This window comes from Rhea americana, unplaced genomic scaffold, assembly GCF_003343005.1.
Source record: "Rhea americana isolate MKP2758 unplaced genomic scaffold, rheAme1 scaffold_204, whole genome shotgun sequence".
NCBI lineage: Eukaryota > Metazoa > Chordata > Aves > Rheiformes > Rheidae > Rhea > Rhea americana.
In genome coordinates this window covers 310,323-329,258 of record NW_028186195.1, presented here as the reverse complement: position 1 = coordinate 329,258, position 18,936 = coordinate 310,323, and the positions used below count along the sequence as shown (strand labels likewise).

The following is an 18,936-nucleotide window of genomic DNA, read 5'->3' as shown; positions in this document are numbered from 1 at the left end:
TGCCAGGGGCCTCTTGCCCCGTCGGGGCGTTACGGGGGGACAGGTGGAAGGCTTTTGCCCCAGTGTAGGGGCTATGGAGCGGTGTATGGGGGGCTTTTGCCCTGCTGGGGTGTTATATGGGGAGGCTCTTGCCCCCAGCATGGGGGGCTCGGGGGTGTGGAGGGGGCTCTTGCCCTGCTGGGGTGTTACGGGTGTTATATGGGGAGGCTCTTGCCCCCAGCATGGGGGGCTCGGGGGTGCGAGGGGGCTCTTGCCCTGCTGTGGGGGGGGATCTCATTTGCAGGCGGTTTGTAGGAAGGGGCTCTAGTTTGGGCAGAAGGGTCTCTGGGGGTGCCTGGGCATTCTTATTTTGGCAGGTTGTCCCAGCGGCGGGAGCCCTCGTCTTGGTGGAGGGCCTGGGAGCCCCGTGTGTCGGCGGGGGCCGTGGTCTGGCACGGCCAGGCTGCTCCCCGGGGAGTGGGTGGGTGCAGCTGAGCAAGCGGCTCTTCCGCGTTGTGGGGGTTGCTGTTTATCGTCCCACCCTGACTCTGGCCGCCAGATCCAGCAGCCTCCCGGGAGGCTGCAGGAGGGAGCGTGGGATGAGGAAGTGTGGGGTGGCCAGGGGGTTTGGCCTCTGCTGGCTGCTGCACTGTGGAAGGAAACAAAGGAGCCAGCAAGATTTTTCCCTTCCCAAAAATGGGAAGTGGTCTTGAGACTGAGGCAGTGGGATAACATCTACCTGTGTGTCCAGCTTGATAAACAAGGCGGCTGTTTTTGTGAGTAGCCTTGYAGGGAGTAGAACCATCCACCAGTCTGGATTACTTATTAATTCTAATCTGATACTTGTGGCTTTTTCTGGCAATGATTAAGTAAGTAAAACCTGTTGCCTTATGGATTTTTTTTTTCTCCTCTGGAGTGCTGTACCTTTCTTTCTGAAAGTGCTGTGTTCCTCCACTGTGAAAAAAAGCAGTGGATTGGTTCCCTCTTTCATTGCTACAAGTCATCTTGTGCAGCCTCTGTGGTTCTGTTGGAATAGTGTCCTTTAGGGATCTGCACCTTCAGTTGTTTGTAGCTGATAGAATAAACTGAAATTAGCCCACATTTGCTGCCTGTTTAGAATGGAGGCAAGTGCAATGGAAGTACAAGAGTTGTAAACTTAGTATTTATCTTAGTTATGCCTAATGTACTTCTTGTCTCAGTATACCACAGGAAGAACATTGTGCAAAATTTTCTAAAGGACCTACCCTTTGCAAAGAGTTTGTGTCCACACAGCTTATTTRAATGTTTAATTAGTGTACTTTGGCTTTTGTGAGACAAGTGACTGTTGTTCCAGGTGATGACACTGCACCAAGTCAGCTGTGTGTATTTCTGACTGTGGGAGCTGAGTCCCCTGTTAAGCAGTGGTTTAAGATCACTTTTTCCATACCTTTAAGATTTTTTTTATCCCTTGTGCTGCTGCATAAAAGATCAATGCAAACAGCAGGAATAATAAAGCTGACTGTACTTGAAGTTCTGCCAAAGGAACAAACTAATTGGAAAGCAGTAGATGTCATTTTGCTAGGCTTTCAGACCTACTGGTCTCTTTACAACCCATAATATTTTGTGGAAATAAAACAATTCAGAAAGAAGTCAACATTGCTGACTTCTGTTTTTTTTTTTTTTTTGAGTTTGTGCAGAAAAGCTTGGTTGGGGAACTGAAGCTAGAGTTATTTTTGCCACATGTTTTTTCTTTTTCTGAAAGCAGCAACTAGCTAAAATACTTAAATAGCACTTGCAGTAATCATGTCATGAAAAGAGAATTAGAATTAATGTTTCTCAGCTATATTAATGTGTTCTAACTAAAAGAAGTCGAACACATGCACTGTAGCATAGCAAGAGCTTTCCTGGATTATCATCTCTGGAGATCGTTAATAAATGTCTAGAGTGCAGAGTAGAAATATGAATTGTGTTTATTGTTAGGGTGTGCACATCTGGCAAAATCCACTGAGCTCTCATGATTGCTTGGTACATTTAGTCCCTCAGCCTGTATGAGGACAATTCACTCTTCTAAGGCTGAACTGCAGACCCTGTCTGCAGGTCAGATGTGGAATTCCTATTGCTGTGAGGAAGTATAATGAAAAATCCCAGAGGACTGGGAGAATGCTAGCCTTTAGGTTGCCAATCTTCCTTCATTTTTAGCATTGTAAAGGATTCCTTCTATGTAGTCTGGAAGAGTTCTTGGGAGAGCAAATATCCATACCTTTTGGAAGAAGTTTAGAGCAAACTCGGTACACTAATGCACTCTGCATGTTATCTTTTTAGCTTGAGTTTTACTCCTGCAGGTGTTGTCTTATAGGTCATCCTCTATTTTAATCTTTTTATTACACCAGAATTGCTGTCAGTTAAGTCAGTGTCCCTTTAAACATAYTGGGAGCAGGCCAACTTGAACTTCTCTGCTTCTTAGGATGGTGCCTCTGTTGATTTGTTCTTCTGCTAATCCACATATCCAGTGATTCTCTTGAGCAAAATACTTTGCACTACTTCTTTGCATATAAGCCTAGATAGCTGTGAAAAAACTTGTCTTACTAAAAATATTTAACAAAATATTGTAGTCCACTGCAAAACATCTGAGACTTTCTGCAAGCAGTAGATTAAATCTCAGGAGTCAGATTTTGCATGATAAAATTTGCTACTTCTACTTTTCAGTGAAAAAACGAGTTTTAAGTTCTGAAGTCATGCCACTGGCTGTAAGCAGAACTGTGGATGTAAGTGGTGTGAATGAGGCTTAGTGCCAGAACTAGAAATCCACAGTAGCAGTGCTGAATGCTGATGCCACTCATCACTCTGCTCTTGGGTGGAGTGTGCTAGTGGGGCGCAAGGAAGCTTCTGTTGGAGTGGAAATGTCTGCAGAAGTTCTGGGAGCTTATCTTCTGGATTTACCAGTGCTTGGATTTTGAACAGTGTTCAAGTCTGAAGTAAATCTGATGTTTACTTTTTCCATGAGGAGAACTAGTGTTATAAAAATCCACTTATGGAACAGAGGGAATCTGTGAATTGATAGGACTGGTACTAGAACTTAATTTCTCAGCTTGACTACTGAGTTTCTGAAAGGATGCAGATGTAACTTTTGTTTTTAATGTTTATTCAAGGCTTTTACTACATATATGCAGAGCTATGCCTACCTAGTATCTAAATCCTTTCAGGAAGAGTAGAGGTATATCTGCTTTCCTGGTCATCAGGTGCTTGTAGATCAGGGGTGCCTTTTTTTTTTCCCTCCTGCTTGTGGTCAAAAATCCAGGGTTTTCCTTCTGACCAACATTGGGGTGAAGTTCTTCAGATAATTTGCTTGCTTTTTGAGTTACCAGAAGCATTGATGTCCCAAAATGCAGTTCATGAATAAAAGGGATCCTTCTGAGGGAAGCAAACAAGTGTAAGTTGTGATGCTCTGTAAAATGTCAGCTGTCACCTCCCTGCTCTTCTGCTGCTGGGATACCCACCACAGGTTTGATGCAAGTCAGCTGAGCTTCACTGGGTTCTGGTTCCTGACCTGGTATAAGCACTTGGGTGAAAGGAGTCAATTTTCCTCTTTCAGCTACTTCCCTAGACTTCTCTGGGCTCTGCGGCCCCCTTTGGAGGGGATGGCAGAATGGAGAAGCTCCCTTCTGATCTGACAGCACAGGTGGTCAGTGCTGTTCTTATGGCAGCAGTAAGCAGAGAAGAAAATTGAGTATTAAGGAGCAAGGAGAAGTGTCTAAGAGGTATTATGTGACCTTTAAACATAAAGAGCCTGTTCTCATTAATACTCCATTCTTGTTTGCCTGGACTTCTTGCCTGTTTGCCACAGGCACATACACATATTGTCTTTCCCTAAGTAAATTCCATGTGAACTCATAGCTCAAGAGTTTGGTGAGCTCCATCTGTTGCAAGCAAGAACACAGGCAGAGCTGTGTTGCTTGTTATGCTTGAAATGAGCAGCGCTGGTGGGCAGTGTTCCTGCTTGTGCTTAGAGTGCTCTCGGCTGTAGCAGAAGGAGCTGCCTCTTAAATAAGGTTCCTKTTGCTGAAGAGCTCCATTCTTTCTGGAGGATGTGTTGTGCTCTGTTAGGATGGTGCCTTAGGTTTCTGTAAGCTTCCAGCTCTGCAGTCCTGTCAGAGGTTTTCGGAATGGCTGTGGATGGTAGTTGGTGCTCTGAGCTGTCGGCTGAAGCCTGCCAGGTTGCTCCTGAAGCTTTCTGGAGTGCCTGCAATGGGCTACCTGCTGGCGGTCTGCTCCAGCAGCTCTTTTTAGGGTGGTTTTAAAAGTTGCTGTTAACATGTATGGAGGTGGTGGCAAACCACAGCAGAACAGATTGTGGGCCAGGTGCAGAGTTTGAATGTGCCATGCCTGAAATCAGTGGCAGTTTGTTATAAAGATGCTACTGGTGAGGGACTGGTGTGCTGCCAGTCCTGCTGACTCCACTGTGGAGGTGTTGACTCTTTCCACAGGGATTTGGGCACTTGTGGAGTGGCGCAGCTAGCAAATCCTGTGCTCAGTAAAGGTCAGAGCTACAATGCTGTCTTTGACGGGGAGGAACAAGATGGTATTTTACTAGGACACTTCTGTCAAGCCATCTGACCTTCCAGTTGCACAGCAGAGAGGTGTTGAAGCCAGAGCTATAGGGAGCAGAGCAGTTCCAATGCTGCATAGCCTTTCTGTGTGCTTGGTGAATACTAACTACTCCCTACAGTGGGGGGAGAGCTGCTGTTAGCCCTGCTTTGCAAGTTGGAAGGGGTCTGTTTATGTATATTGAGYGCTGATCAAACTGTGCTCCTGTTGACAGCTGTTCTTGGATATCCTGCTTTGGCTTTGCGCAGGGTGTCTGGTTTCATGAGCATAGCTCTGGACATGTGACYGAGCAAGCCAGTGCAAACCAGGAGTGAAAGTTCTTGTCTGCCTGTTATGAAATGTGCTCCTAATACTTAGCATGTGAACTGCAGTTCTAGGAAGTACCACCCTTGCCTTTGTAAATCTTCCAGTGACTTAACACTTAACAGACTGAGATTGTTCGTTCTCTCAAATCCTGACTAACTGCTGGACCTTACTTTTAAATTGGATTTTTTCCCCCCTTTGATCTGGAGAAACAAMTCAAAAACTATTCCTCAAAAGTTTAGTGTTTTGAGAACTTGCTAGCAGAACTTTCTATTCTAGCTGTGCTCCAAAATAAAGGCAAATCTTTTCCATGCATGTGTATACTTGTAGCTAAAATTTTTCAGGGAGTGTGTGAAACTGGTTTTCCTCCCAACTGGAATGGCAGTAGAATAGTAAAGGTCCAGTCTAGAAAAGTGTTACAACCTTACTCCTTTGGGGGGGGGGGGGGAATGACAACTGTTTTTCAGTACTTTCTGGGTTAAGGTTGTGGTCTGTCTGGAGGGATCTCTTTCTGTGGCTRTGAGCTCTTCCAATGCCAGTTCCTGTGTAAGGAACAGACTGTTCAGGCTAGTGATGTTCCTTCCTAGAAATCTGTTCATGGAGCAGATTCTACTCAACTATTCAACTCTACTCTTCCCTCTGAGACTTGTTTTAATCCACTGAAGTTGTTTTGTTTCAATCAAAGCAGGAAGGCTAGGATGTGGTCTGAATTCACTGTTAAAACAGATGGGCATTAAGGACTGGCTGTATTTAAGCTTTTTTGGGAGGTRTATGCAACTAAGCTGCACAGTCAGCACATGGTACATAAAGGCAGAAACTCTGTAGGAATTATTGCTAGMCAATGTTCAGTATGACAAAGACACCCTGCTGCTTCCTCTGTCTGCCTACAGTTCTCAGCCTCTGACAACTTGTCAAAGCCCATYATATTTATGAGCTGAAACTAAATTCAATTTACTTTTTGCTTTGACCTCATGTTAGACAGAATGGGAGGGATCTGTTGGATGCAGCACTGGACTTAGTTTTGCTACCAGTCTGCTGTGTGGAGAGAACACAACTCCAAAATGTATTTGGGTTGCTGACTTCTGTGCTTTCTTTCAGCTCTAAACAGCATTAGTGATATCTGACTTCTGAGGTAGCTTGAAATGAGCAGTGAGTGCTATGTAATAAATATCTTTTTAAATATGCCTTTTGCTGTTTTATATGTATAGCTGTGACTTCGGTACCCAAACTTAATGACCTGAAGTGTAGATCAGGAGGTTCCCTTGAAGGGAATGTTATGCCTGTCTTAGTACTTGGGGAGCAACCCAGTAACCTTGATGACCAAAATTTCATAGCCATCTCTTTCGTGTGTTAAAAGATGAAAAAAAACTGAGTGTCTCATCTTCTATAGGTACCAGAATTATTTATGATCGTAAGTTTTTGATGGAGTGCCGCAATTCTCCGGTTGCCAAAACACCACCTTCTGACCTTCCGGACATTCCAGGTGTCACAAGCCCAAATGTGGAGGAGTCAAAGATTGAAAACAACCATGTCCAGAACTATGATGAGAAAGTGAGCATAGGTGAGTGCACATAAACAAGTAAAGTACAGAAGTTTACACATGGCATAGAGCCAAAGGATTCCTGTGAACTCGGGTTAATATTTTGATAATTTTGCAAAGTCAAGGTGCTGTGGATCTTGATATTACTCACTGTAGGCTCTAATATGATCCCCAGTAATGTGAATGTTTTTCTGTAAGTTAAGTTTAATTTGTGTCATGTTATCACTTCAAATCCAGTAGCATTTTCCCAAATGCAAAGTTAATGAGAATGTAGTCCTTTGAGAGAATGGCTGTAGCTGTTTCTCCTTGTGGATATCCTGTGCCATTTTGCARTGGCTTTGTGTTTTTGAAAGTGATCAGGTTAGTATTCAAAGTAAGATTTGTTCTGGGGCTTTTTTGGATACCAACCTGAGTATAAATTAACTCCATAGCTAGGATATAATATTCGTTGTTGGCTTTGGCAGGTTCTACAGAAGCTTGCAAGTGTGCATAGGGYAGCAAAATAAAGGCTGCAACACAGGAGAATAGAGGTCATTGGCTACTATGTGAACCTGAATGCTTTTTGAAAGGCATGCTAGTAGTAAAATCAGCAAATACTCATAAATCTCATGTAAGATGCCTTCTTGAAGCAGCTTACAACACTGGCATTACAATTGATTCCTCCCTCAATATAAAAATAGTTTGAGTATTCATTAACTGGCTTCCATGCTCTAAGCAAAATCTTCCCGGGATCAATACTGCTTAATGGTTTATTACACACAGCTGTGACCTTTAAAAGCTCAGCTGATTCTGCTGAACTGAAATGTGGACTGGATGCTGGCTTGGTTGTGACCTTCTTTCCCAAAGAAGCCCTGTCATCAGGAACTGTTAATCACTACTCATACTAGCATCCTATCAAATTGCATGAACCATGGATACAGTTGTACAGGTAACAAGTAATGTACATTTGTCTTTAACAGAAGTCTAGCCTAGTGATTCTGTCAACAACATTTTTTCTTTTTACAAAAAAAAAAGGGTAGAAATGAATTAGTTGCTCCATGACAGGTATCTCCTACCTCTTGCTCTCTATACATGAGTAAAATATCCSCTCTTAGGGATAGAGTATGCATTCTGTTTGAACAAGATGGTTTTGTTCTCAGACTAGATGCCTGAATGCAGGTTTAGTTTGTCTGCTGCATATTTTAAGTCCAAACTGCCGTGTTTCTGAGGCACAGTTGAATGTTGTTACTTCAGCACCATATTTAGTATTTAATGTGGGACTTTGAGGACTCATCCATGTTTTCCTGTCCTTCTCAACAGGTGAGGAAGAGCAGTTTGACATGGACATCTAAAGCACGTGCCCTGAGAGTGCTTATACRGTGAAGAGTGGGACCTTGTCTTGAGGATTCCCACCTGCTAGGCTTATGGAAGCCCATGCTTTGAGTGCCTTCCTGCTTCCTGGGAAGGGCAACTCATTCACTTCTGAGAACAGAGTGCATCCTGTTACAAGGACTGAGTCTCAGCCTCTCTGTGTGGGTGCAAACACACAAGWACAGCCCCTGCTGGTGATGAGCCACAGAGCGCAGGAGGAGACATTCTCAATGATTGTTTTTGTTTCCAGTTTTATGCTTTTGTTAATCACTGTATTWTTGCTATAAGTTACAAAAATGCAATATATGGGACAAATAAAAATCATTTTGAGTCCCCTGGTATGGGGTTTAATGCAATAAACTGGGCTTCTATCCTTTWTTCATTCTAGCAAGACAACTACCAATCTGTGGCAGGGAGTCTGTAGGGTGGTCCTGTGTACAGGCTTGAGATCAACATACAAGGGTGAACACCACTGTCTTTTCTCCTGCTCCCACAAAAGACAAAGGCTGCATTCAGATGCTTTGAGCCCACTTCGTGTAAGTGTGTACCCTGTGTAGCATCTGGTCACTGCAGGAAATGTGTGCTTTATGAATCTGCTTCTAGAAATATTAGAACTGTTCATGGTGTGCTTCCAGCTAGTTCTTCTGCTAGGTCATGACACAGGTGTCCMCAAGCCCCTGTTCCACTAATTGGCACCAGGAGGGATAAAGAACTTTAAAACTCTTCCACCTGTGGTCTGCTGAATTAGTTCAGTAGGAGCCACCTGCAGCTGAGCCCTGCAGAGAGAGTCCCCTTGCTCTGAGTTGCCTTCCAGTGCTCTAGCAGCCCCTACTAGGGAGACATCTGAGCCTCAGCTTCTGTATTGCCACTCCTGCTTTTCCAGACTAGCTGCTCTCTTCCAATGTGCAAGTAAATCCTTAGCTGTAATAATTTCCACTTTTTTGACCCATGCTAAAATTTTTGTTCACCTTTAAAGTTCTGTTTCTCCCTTTTAATCTCTTGGAAATGAGTTAGGTCAATTAGAGGGCAGAGAATAAGACTTCTAATTGAGAGGTTTAACTGGGATGTTGGGAATAGATTTATATTTGAGTAAGGAAGCTAAACCTGAGAATGTAACTGCAATTGAAGAGTTAAATGTAGCTTCCCCTGTAAGTATTTGCACTTCTAGTCCTGGTATAGTTTAACAAACTTGTATTACTCAGCAGTCTGTAATGTGCTGCTTGTGTTAGTGTTTTAGTAATGTTACTGATGGAGGCATCTTGTACTGCTGGTGTTTGAGGAAGCATTTCAAAGAAGGAGCAGGCACATTAGGATGAGGCCTGAACCTTTGATTTCCTGAAAGACAATGAGTGTCTGTTCAAATCTATCTTAGCTGATAATATTTAAATATCTGCTAATTAAGTTCAATTGCTACATTAGATATGCAAGCCTTTAATAATGAGTAACAAAAAGACAAAGCAAATGATGTGGGTAAACTTGCATTTTTAAGGTGAGATTTTAAGTGTTTCTCTGAAACCTTAATGGGAGCAGATTCAAATTTATTGCCTTCAAGTGTCACTTAATCAGTGTTTTGCAACTCAAAATAGCATTTGCCTTGTCTTGTTACTGTGTGTTTAGTGAGACATTGCTATCACTGGTAGAATGTATGTTGCAACTTGCAGCTGGGACTGACTCATCTTTTTTGCTAAATCAATATTTTCAGGTAGAAATGATACCGCTGTACTTTAGTTCAGCGGTTGAGAGTACTGTACAGGAGTTGGTTGGATCCATATGYTCTCACAGACTAGAGACTTCTCTCTAGTCACTTCCCACTGATCCCAGAGAATCRCACCACCCTTCAGAACCCTCCTGCTTTTATTTCTGGAAAGAAATAGAAGTTTAGTCTTTAAGAAAATTTACTGTCTTACATTAGCTTGCCAAAGTTGGTTGCTTCGGGACAGATTTCAAAAGACAGAGGGTTGTGGGTTTTTCCTACTGTAATTTAGTAGATCACTTAGTGCTGAAGCTCATTTTCCTACTCTGCCTTACCCAAATGTTCATATTTAATGCCTGATCGTGGCTTTACAATGGAGAGTTGTATTGATTATAGCACTTGGTACATGGGTAGTTGTCCCCTTATTAAAAGGGGTTCAAGAGGAGGATTTTTTCATCCTTTCTTTTTACTATCCTGAAATACCTTTCCACGGTTATGACTCCATCCGAAACAGATGAGCTTTAGTTATCTTTTAAGTAATGAAAATGATAAAGCGCTCTCTGCAGCCAAGCCCTGCTGTGTTAGGTCTTTGGGGGGGGGGGGGGGGGGATTGGCTGTCTGACTTGAATTTTCACAGCCAAGATACTCAGATCGCATATGAAAACTGAGATGTCAGCAGACAAATGCTGAGGATTGCTATTGACAAAACAGCTGTTAGATCTGACACTTTCTTTACRTTTTGTGCAGGCTTTCATGCAAGCCTGTTAAGCAGACTGTCCTCCCTATGAGGTAGTGTACTAGTGTGTTTACCCTGCGGTGAGATTTAAATAAAGAATATGGTGCTGGTGGCCCTGCCTCACCTGACTTGTAACAGCTGTGTTCTGCTAAAGCTGGCTGCAGCTCCTGGACAATGTCCTGTGCCTTTCTAAACCTCTCCTGGAACAAATGAGGTAGCAACACTGGAAAGATGCATGGGTGTGTGTGCCACAGCCAAGGGTGTATACTGAAGCTAAGGACTGTGCCACAATAAAATGYGCATCCAGCTGGCTCTCTGGAAAGGAGGGCTTATTCCAGATATGCTGCTTTGTTTTTCATCTGTAGTGACCCAAACATAAACAGAAGCCTTGGTACAAAAGTGAYTGTGCTATGTGGCTTTTCTCTGAATGAGTGTCAGCTACTGTGAGATGCGATCCTTGTAAACTCTGTTCTCCCCCCATACTCAAAGGGTAACTGAACATACAGTATTTTAAGTGTTAAGTGTTTTGTCTGTGTCCATGGCACCTATATGTTGGTATTTGAGCGCATGTGTAGATCTGGCGCAATCATCAAAGCTCTGGCTGCTTCCAGTAGTGATTCGTATCTGGTAATTCAGAAAGAGCTAAAGCATCCTGTGCAGCACCTGGCCAGGTGTGAAATGGGTCCGTGAGGGTCAGAATTCCTGCTGGAGTCCCGATGTGTGTGGCCCTGAGGCCACGGACACATGAATACATTAGCTGGGGGCAARGCAAGTTGTCCCATCTTTACAAAAGCTGTGAACACGTGATACGGTTAAGTGACACTTGTTCGTATGCATCTGTTCTGCTGTAATTTGTTCCACGTTTGTGCCTTGAGCTTCACCTCCTCCTGTGCCCRTAAACTGAGCCTGTGGTCTCGGCATCCCCTGCTCTGATTAGGAAGCAGAGCTGCCTTCCCAGTCTGGCCTGCCTTGGTTGTATCCCCAGCTCATGCTGCATCCTCCAGGTGGGTTTTGGGATCTGGCTCATAGGTGAGCTTGTTTCTAGCGCTCCAAGCTTGCCCAAGTCGCATAAAGACTAGCTCCCYGTTTTCAGGGTAGATCCCTGCTTTTATGGGGTTCGTCACTTGCCTGTCACCTTCCACCAAGAGGCTACGAAGCTGCTTGTGTCCCCGGCTGAGCGCCTAAGCTAGCTCGGGCCTCGCTGCATCGCGGCCTTCCCCGAACTGCCACCCACAGWGGGAGGTGAAGCAGCAGTCGGTGACTGCCTCGCACAGCTGGGACGCTCCGTGGAGGTCTGGGGGGATGAGTGTCGGTTTTGTCACTGGATTTCCTATCCCTGCCTCCTTTCATCTCAAGCAGGGCAGAGCAGTGAGCCCCGAGTGCCTCTGTCCTCATCCACGTCCTGGTCACTGGACTCATAATGACCTAGCTAGTGCCTTAATCAACTGTTTGTACAAATATTACTCTTGTGCCTTTGATAAGCACTGTACTCTGTTTGTTCTCACTCTTTCCTYGTGCATCCAAAATAAACTGTGCTTATCTTCCCCTCCTTGAACTTGTGCTATTCCTCCCAAGGCATGGATATTGTTATACAACAGGCGGGTGGTGGTAGTGACTTGCTTCCAGTTGCTGGCAGGCATTTCACGTAAAATGGATCACAGAAGACCGTGCTCTTACTTGCTTCAAGCTTGCTTGCTTTAAAGAGCAAGAGTAGGGGCTGAAACCATGACGGGGCCATGACAAGCGTCTGGTCATGTGCACGGTGAAGGGAAGCTGGAAGGAATCCAGGGGTGCAGGCAGAGGGTTTTCCAGCCTGTCTCCCTCCCAGTTCTAGCCAGCCTGAGGCTGCTGCAAGCTCAGAGCAGTCCCTGGGCATTTGCTGTTTGCATTTTAAGTCTTACAGCTTTGATAGGCAGCACTGTTGTTGGGTTGGGTTCCCTTCCCTGCTTCCAGGAAACCTTTCCTGCATTGCAAAGGTTCTCCCCTTCCTGTCCCAGCATGTAAGAATGCTTTTCATGCTAAAGTCAAGGAAAATCCCACAACGCCTGAGAAACTAGTGCTTAAATGGGTCCCTTCTGCCTGGATTAGGCTCCCAAGAGAGTGTCTCTGTTTAAATGGGAGATGAGCCGGCTCTGGCTGCTCGTGCCGGCTGTATCTCTCTGGACCTTTCTCTGGTGGCGCATCGAGAGCTCAGCATGAACAACAGACGCKGATGCCCGGGTTCCTTACTCCTGATCTGCGTGGGGCAAAAGGCTCCATGTCCCATTCCTAGCTGTCCCAGCCTGTGGACTGTGCAGGGTCCAGCAGCTCTGGGGCCTCGTGGYGCTGCACAGCTGGGTGCCCGCCGCAGAGGTGGCCCCTTGGCGAGGGGGTGCCGAACCCTGGGCGATGACTGCCGGAGCGGGGCAYCTCGGCGAGCAGCGGCCCGAGGCCAGGACTTGTCTCCCTGCTTTACTGTGCTGTGCAAGGACAGCCGTGTCCCGGCGGCTGGGGCTCGGTCCTGCAGYGGATGTGTATTGGCCTCCTGGAAGGGGCAGCCTGCAGAGCGTTTTGCTCCCAGAGATTAGGCTCCATTCACAGCACAAGCCCTGCAAAGTGGAGCTCTTAAGCAGATACCTTGCATGAGTGCAGTGGTGCGGCTTTATTGTTGGCCCTCCGCACTTTGATGTTTTCCTAAAAGCCCTGGAATCTCAGCCTTTATTTTTTCACCCTGGTCTTCCAAGAGAATGACCGTCCAGGTCATCTGTCTGCCTTCCCCTTCCACACGATAACTTTTGAACCCACTGCTCGATTTCAAACAAACATGATGGAGGGGCAGAGATCTCAGAGATATAACGTTTCAACGAGATCCCTGGAAACAGGGGGCTGGGTAGAGAAAGATGCTGTCTCGGTGCAGGGAGAGGAGCTGGTAAGYGTGGGATGGACGTGGTGGCTGCGCTGGTTTCACTGCTGATGTGACAACAGTTTTTAAAAGTGAGTTCTCATTCTGCAAAGGAAGAGGCAAAAATCTTGGATTCTATTTCAGATCTCAAGACTTCTGTGCGAGTCTGCCTCCTGCTAGGGTTTAGCACCACGGCCTGCCTTTCTGAGCGTTTAACAGCTCCTGCAAATGACCCTCTAATGACTGGATGCTCTCAGTGTGAAACGCTGTCTGAATGTGTAAGCAGCAGTGGTGATCCAGCCCAGGGGAGGGTCTGAGCTCTGAGAACCAGACGCGCTGTGTTTATCCGCTGGGTCGGATGTGGATTGGGGATAATCAGGCTGCGCCTGAGGATGTGGAGTCCGGAGCAGCCCCTGCTCGGCCGGGAGGGGAGGGATGGGGACAGCTCTCAGCCCCATACGGCCACCCCAGAGCACCTTGTGCCAGCTGGTCGTCCGCTCTGCCGCACTGGCCASAGGCAGAGACCTCCCCGGGGCTCCGCAGCGGGTTCCCCACGCCCGGAGCTGCTCCCCAGGGTCTGGACAGCTGTAACGTGGGGAGCGGAGCCCACGGCCGGGCCGCGCACGGGGTCAAGTCTAGGCTTTGAGCTGCTCCAGGGCAGGCTGTACGAGCTGCGCAGCTTGGGAAGCTCTCCGGCACTAGGGCAGCGGCCTCGGGGGTGTCTTACACGGAGGGCGCTCGGTGCCAGGCGCTGTCCGCGGTCCGGCCCGGCGCCGAGGCAGTGCTCAGCCGTGGCAAGGCTGCTCTCGCTCGCAGGCGCTGCCGCCTCGACCTGTACAACGGAGCATCTTCCTCACCTCGGCCTGGTGCCAGGGGCAGCCGGGCCGTGCCTGGGTGTGCAGCAGGGAGGGAAGAGGCTGGCGACGAGAGACGCGTGCTCAGCCCAAGGGTGTCTCCTCTCCTGCTCCAGCTCGCTCCCCCGCTGCCCATTCTGCCCAGTCTGCCCAGGTAACTGGAAATGAGAGCTGCTGCACTGGGACGGAGCATGGCAAGAGAGCTGCTCGGGGCAGCCAGGAGTGCATGGCTGCCCCAGTGTGCACCGTGCATGGCTTAAAATTATTATTGTAAGCAGCCCTTCCCTTATCTCTAAGGAGTAAATAAAGGCGGAAAATCCACTTAGCCCTTCACTTCTCTTCAAAGGCTGCAGGTGCTTCCCAGGTTGCTCTTGAGCAACCTGCAATCTGCAGATCAGGGAGTGAACTTTTCCTTCATTATCTCATGAGAAGTTTCCCATTCATGGAGCTGTTTTATATCTTTTCCACGAGGAGCGTTGCACTATTTGGAGGCCTTTGTTCCACAGAGCACATTGCCATTTGCATGCTATTAATGCCATCGGCGTTAATGCGGATAGCTGTCAAATACACCCAAGCACATGGGCGACGGAGCAACATGTGCCCAAATTCTGCSCTGTGCTTTCCAGGATACAGGAATTAAGTTACTGAAAGCAACCCATCAGCTCCATGCGGTCTGCCAGCAAGATGGCAACGCCAACCAGGGCATCCGAGGGTAACAGGGGTGGAGGGAAGTTTGTGTGCATTATTTCAGAAAATCCACCTGTGCGAACACAACACCCAGCTGGGTCTGGTCACTGACCTTGCTTATGGATGGGCTGGTGTTTCTGGTCCAAGTATTTAGCTCATATTTTTAAGTGAAAAGAGTTGCAGACTATTATGTGTCAGTCATACCAGGAGAATGGCTGCTGCTATTTTAAACTTAGGGAAAGGCCAGTGTGCCAGAAAATATGTGTGTTTTTTCCAGCTCTGCCAGCTGGTGTAATAAAAATCATCAGCTATTCTGCCAATCCCTGGACTGAGCAGTCACTACTGCCATGCAAGAAATTTGGCCCTTGTATTTTGCGGGCGTGAGTCAAACCCAGTCATCTGCAGGATTTATGCCTATGGGGGGCCTAAGAGGCCGCAGAGGCACTCAGCATTACGGCAGGAGCAAGCGTTTGCTACCTAGTTTCTAGGACMAAACTTCAGCTGGAGACGTTCCCATGAAAAGGAGTCTTCAGGGCAAAGCCGGGGGGAATTGCATCCTAGAAAGCTGTTCAGCAGCCACACACACAAAAGGAGGGAGTAGAAATCAGTGGAGTCCACTGGGCTTTTTGTAAATATATAATTTATTTATCAATTATACAACCATAACCCTTCCACTGTGGACCCATCCAGTGAGTAGTCAGAATGGTTTGAGCAAAGCTGTGATTTTACAGATGAAAGCAGTGCATGAGCTGAGATTTTTCTGGGGAGTTACTGGGCAGGGAGGGGTAGACATGCACCAAGCCAGACCTGAGGACTGCGTTATTTCCCGGGGTACCCAGCTTGCCACTGGAAACTCTCTGGTTCCCAGTGAATGTGTGATGGCTTGGAAAGGTTGAGCTTTTCGGGAGAGCTGTGACACAAGAGCCCCAAGTCTGTATTTCTTATACCACAGACTCCTGTCGTGGTTCTGGGCAAGCAGCTTATTTGGTCTGTGTTTTATTCCCCTCCCTGTCTGCCATCAGCCCTGGAGTCGGAGAAGCTTGTTCAGAGGGTGAACTCTGCAGGGCAGGAACTGTCTGCTGCAAAACCCGTTCTGGCACTCCCGTCCGCAGGACTCTGGGCACTGGGATAACACTGCTGCAGCTAGGATTAGCTCAGCTTAATCTTAATAGAAATCTGATATAATTTTAATAGAAACTTAATAGAAACTGTAATATGAATGCCTAAACCCCTGGGGAGCACTGAAAATCTCAGCTATACAGACACCTAGTGTGGTGAAGTATCTGTACTGCATGTGTCCCTCGAAGAGTCTTTAGCTACCAGGAGTGTTGATCTCATGCAAAAGAAAAAACTGATGCCTGTCACAGTGTTTAATAAAAAAGGAATGAGGCTCCAAGACCTAGAGCTCTGCCTCCCCTGCAAAGGTGAGGCTGATCGGTGCCTTGCCTGCGCTGCAGCCTCGTAGAGATGCAGGTCTGCAGCCGGGAGCAGAGTTTGGCTCTTGCGGCTCTCTGCACCTACCCTGGGCTGTGCTGGTGGGAGAAGAGTCCTTCCTCTGCCTGGCCTATCTGCCCTGCTCACTTTTGAACCATTCCTGAAAGCCCGGGGGTCCCCAGCACCGCCCCAGCGCCTCTCCCTCTCGGCTGCCTGCAGGTCTCTCAGCAATCATGTGTCCAACCAGGTCATCACAAGCTCTGCAAACAYAGCGATGAAGTGTCTCTTCTGCCTTCCCTGCAAGGCGTGTGGATCTGTSTAGGCACAACAGCCACGCGGCGCGGCACAGAGCTATTACCGGCCGAGGGCAGCGTGCTGTGCCCTCCTGCTCCGCAGCAGGCACTGCTGCAGCTGGGAGCTCCTTCGGAGGAAATTCCAAGGGAGATTCCCCTTGGCACAGTCCCCATCGGGGATAACATCTGTCTCCCACAGCCCTGCCATAATGCTGACTGTGTCTCCTCAAGGCCTTCGCAGACCCACGAGTGCATGGACTGAGGTGGCAGGGTCTCAGCAACGCCCTGCGGTGCGTGGGTAGCCTTTGTTGTTCATGGTTTAGGCATCAAGGTTTATTCCCAGGGTTTAGTCCTTGGGGATGCTTTCTGGGCTAAACTGTGCCCGTTCTCTCCCATTCCCAGCATGAGAAGAGCTTGCTTCAGTTGCAGCCGCACTCTTCGATGATCATGTCTTCGTGGTGGCGGATGACGATTTCACCCTTCTCGTAGTACAGCATGGAGAGAGGGCTCATCTTAACTGGGGAGCACACAGGGCAGGGCAAGTGGTTGGGCTTGTAGAGCTTCAGCAAGCTCTGTTGGGAGACACGGAAAGGGAAAGCATAAGTCTCCTGCCTCAGATCAGCAGGGCTGCAGGTAGATGGGGAGCAGAAAGAGGAAAGCAGAAACAGCAAAACCCTCTTACCTGTATGTAAGCGTGGTTGGTGGGTTTGAAGGTCTCATCCACGGGCGATGGACACTGCCCTTCACACCGGTAGGCGTTGTATTTTTTTGGGTAGACAATCCAGCTGCCCCAGCCAGTCTGCTCAAAATCCACTATCATGTCCACTCTCTTGCACAAGGACTTGCCTTCCTCCCCTGGGCCAGGAACAGGGGCATCACTCACTTTAATCCTTTGCTTTTCCTTCCTATTCCTACGATGCCGTCGGTTTCCCAAGTCCTTGGTGCTGCTGTCACGCATGACGTGCTTAGAGGTCTCCACTGTTCTGATGAGGGTGTAATCTCCTGGAGACTTGTCCTTGGAGAAGACAAGCAGCAGGACTCTGTCTGCCATGTCTTGGTGCATGGCCAGCTCTCCATGGCTGGAGTCGCTTGAGTTCAGCATGCTCGTTGCTGCAGTGGCCGGGACGGCCAACCCACTTACCTCCCGTCCATCCTGTGCCTCGGCACTCTCCATTCCCCCAGGAATGCTGTGGCCAGAAGCCACCTCTTGGTGAAGCCAGGACCTGAGCATGCTGGTGATGTTGAACACTTTCCAGGAGGCCTGGGTGAAAGAGGGGCTGCCAGTGAAAGTGCCCAGGAAGAGCTTGTGCCCGCAGGTCCCGTTCTCCAGGCACTTCTGCTTTGGACTATGGTAGATGTCCAGTGTGACGTTCTGGGACTGCAAGAGATCAGGCAGGTGGACTCGGAGCTCAGCCAGATTCACCTCCTGGCTGCTGGAGATGGAGCTCATGTCAAAAGAGAAAGCCCAGCGAGAGCCATTCTGGAGAGAACCTGAAACCGGAGGGGACAGTGAGGAATACGCCTGGTGCAGAGCACGCTCCCCAYCACCCTGCTGCGGGCTGGAGGGGACACAGGCTTTGTGGGTGAGCACCAGGAGACAGAAGCACTTGCCGTGCTGCCAGGGGCACAGTCCCTGCCACCAGGAGCTCTGTCCCCATAGCCAGACCCCCGCCTGGGGGGAAACAAGCTAGTGGTCATGTGAACCCTGAGAGGGAGCTAGAGACGGGTCCTGGGGAGTCAAGCAGGCACCATCAGTGCCTCGCCAGTCCTGCCCTTCTCCCCACCGGCCTGCCCGCAGCATCCTCCCTGAGCAGAGCTGGAGAGGGTGCTCAGGTCCCCTCAACTTTCGGAGCGTGCGGATGAGAGGAGGCACAGCCGGGAGACAGGGAGCTGAGCCCTGTGCAGGGGACAGGGATACCTGAGGACAGGGGAGCTGGGGACAGTGCTGGACTCAGGGACAGGAAAGCCAGGAACAGGGATGTTGCAAAATAGTGCTGGTCCAGGAGACAGGAATGCCTGAGGACAGTGCCAGTCCCAGAGACAGGGGAGCCTGGGGACAGGGATGCCCCAGGACAGGGAATCTCGGGAATAGCAGAGCTGGAGGCAGGGATGCCCTGGGGCAGGCACTGTCCCCGGGAACGGTGCCACTCCTGGTGACGAGGATGCCCCACGGACAGTGTTGGTCCCGGGGACAGGGATGCGCTGGGACAGGGATGCCTGGGGACAGTGCCGGTCCCGAGGACAAGGATGTGCCAGGACAGGAGAGCCCGGGAAGGGTGCTGGTCCTGGGGACAGGGATGCGCCGGGACAGGGATGCGCTGGGACAGAGATGCCCAGGGACAGTGCCGGTCCCAAGGACAAGGATGTGCCAGGACGGGAGAGCCCGGGGAGGGTGCTGGTCCTGGGGACAGGGATGCGCTGGGACGGGGATACCCGGGGACAGTGCCGGTGCTGGGGACAGGGATGCGCCGGGACAGGGATGCGCTGGGACAGGGATGCGCTGGGACCAGGATACCCGGTGCCGGTGCCGGGGACAGGGATGTGCCGGGACAGGCACCGTCCCCGGGGACAGGGAGTCCCGGGGCCGCGGCCCCACTCACCG

General features: G+C 48.8%; 2 protein-coding genes across 2 annotated transcripts in view; one reads left to right on the top strand and one right to left on the bottom strand.

The window, feature by feature from the left end:
• Nucleotides 1–8,116, top strand: part of EIF4EBP1 (eukaryotic translation initiation factor 4E binding protein 1) — a 15,068-nt gene extending 6,952 nt beyond the window's left edge. Inside the window, exons 3-4 of the mRNA XM_085304222.1 lie at nucleotides 6,192–6,427; nucleotides 7,706–8,116. Coding sequence (XP_085160348.1) covers nucleotides 6,192–6,427; nucleotides 7,706–7,737 — 268 coding nt within the window. The 3' untranslated portion in view covers nucleotides 7,738–8,116. The remainder of the gene's footprint in view (nucleotides 1–6,191; nucleotides 6,428–7,705) is intronic.
• An 8,495-nt stretch (nucleotides 8,117–16,611) lies between these two features.
• On the bottom strand, nucleotides 16,612–17,799 carry NODAL (nodal growth differentiation factor). The gene is made up of 2 exons (XM_085304241.1): nucleotides 17,017–17,799; nucleotides 16,612–16,906 (listed from the first exon to the last, which is right to left on the bottom strand). Exons 1-2 carry the CDS (start codon nucleotides 17,782–17,784, stop codon nucleotides 16,754–16,756), a joined length of 921 nt encoding a protein of 306 aa, XP_085160367.1. The 5' UTR covers nucleotides 17,785–17,799; the 3' UTR covers nucleotides 16,612–16,753.
• Between the last annotated feature and the right edge of the window lie 1,137 nt (nucleotides 17,800–18,936).

Bases quoted from the DNA above. Each gene is read 5' to 3' on its own strand.
- NODAL (XM_085304241.1), bottom strand. From the start codon at position 17,784: ATGAGCTCCATCTCCAGCAGCCAGGAGGTGAATCTGGCTGAGCTCCGA. The intron at 16,907-17,016 runs GTAAGAGGGTTT...GTCTCCCAACAG, and splicing joins CCAACCACGCTTACATACAG to AGCTTGCTGAAGCTCTACAA.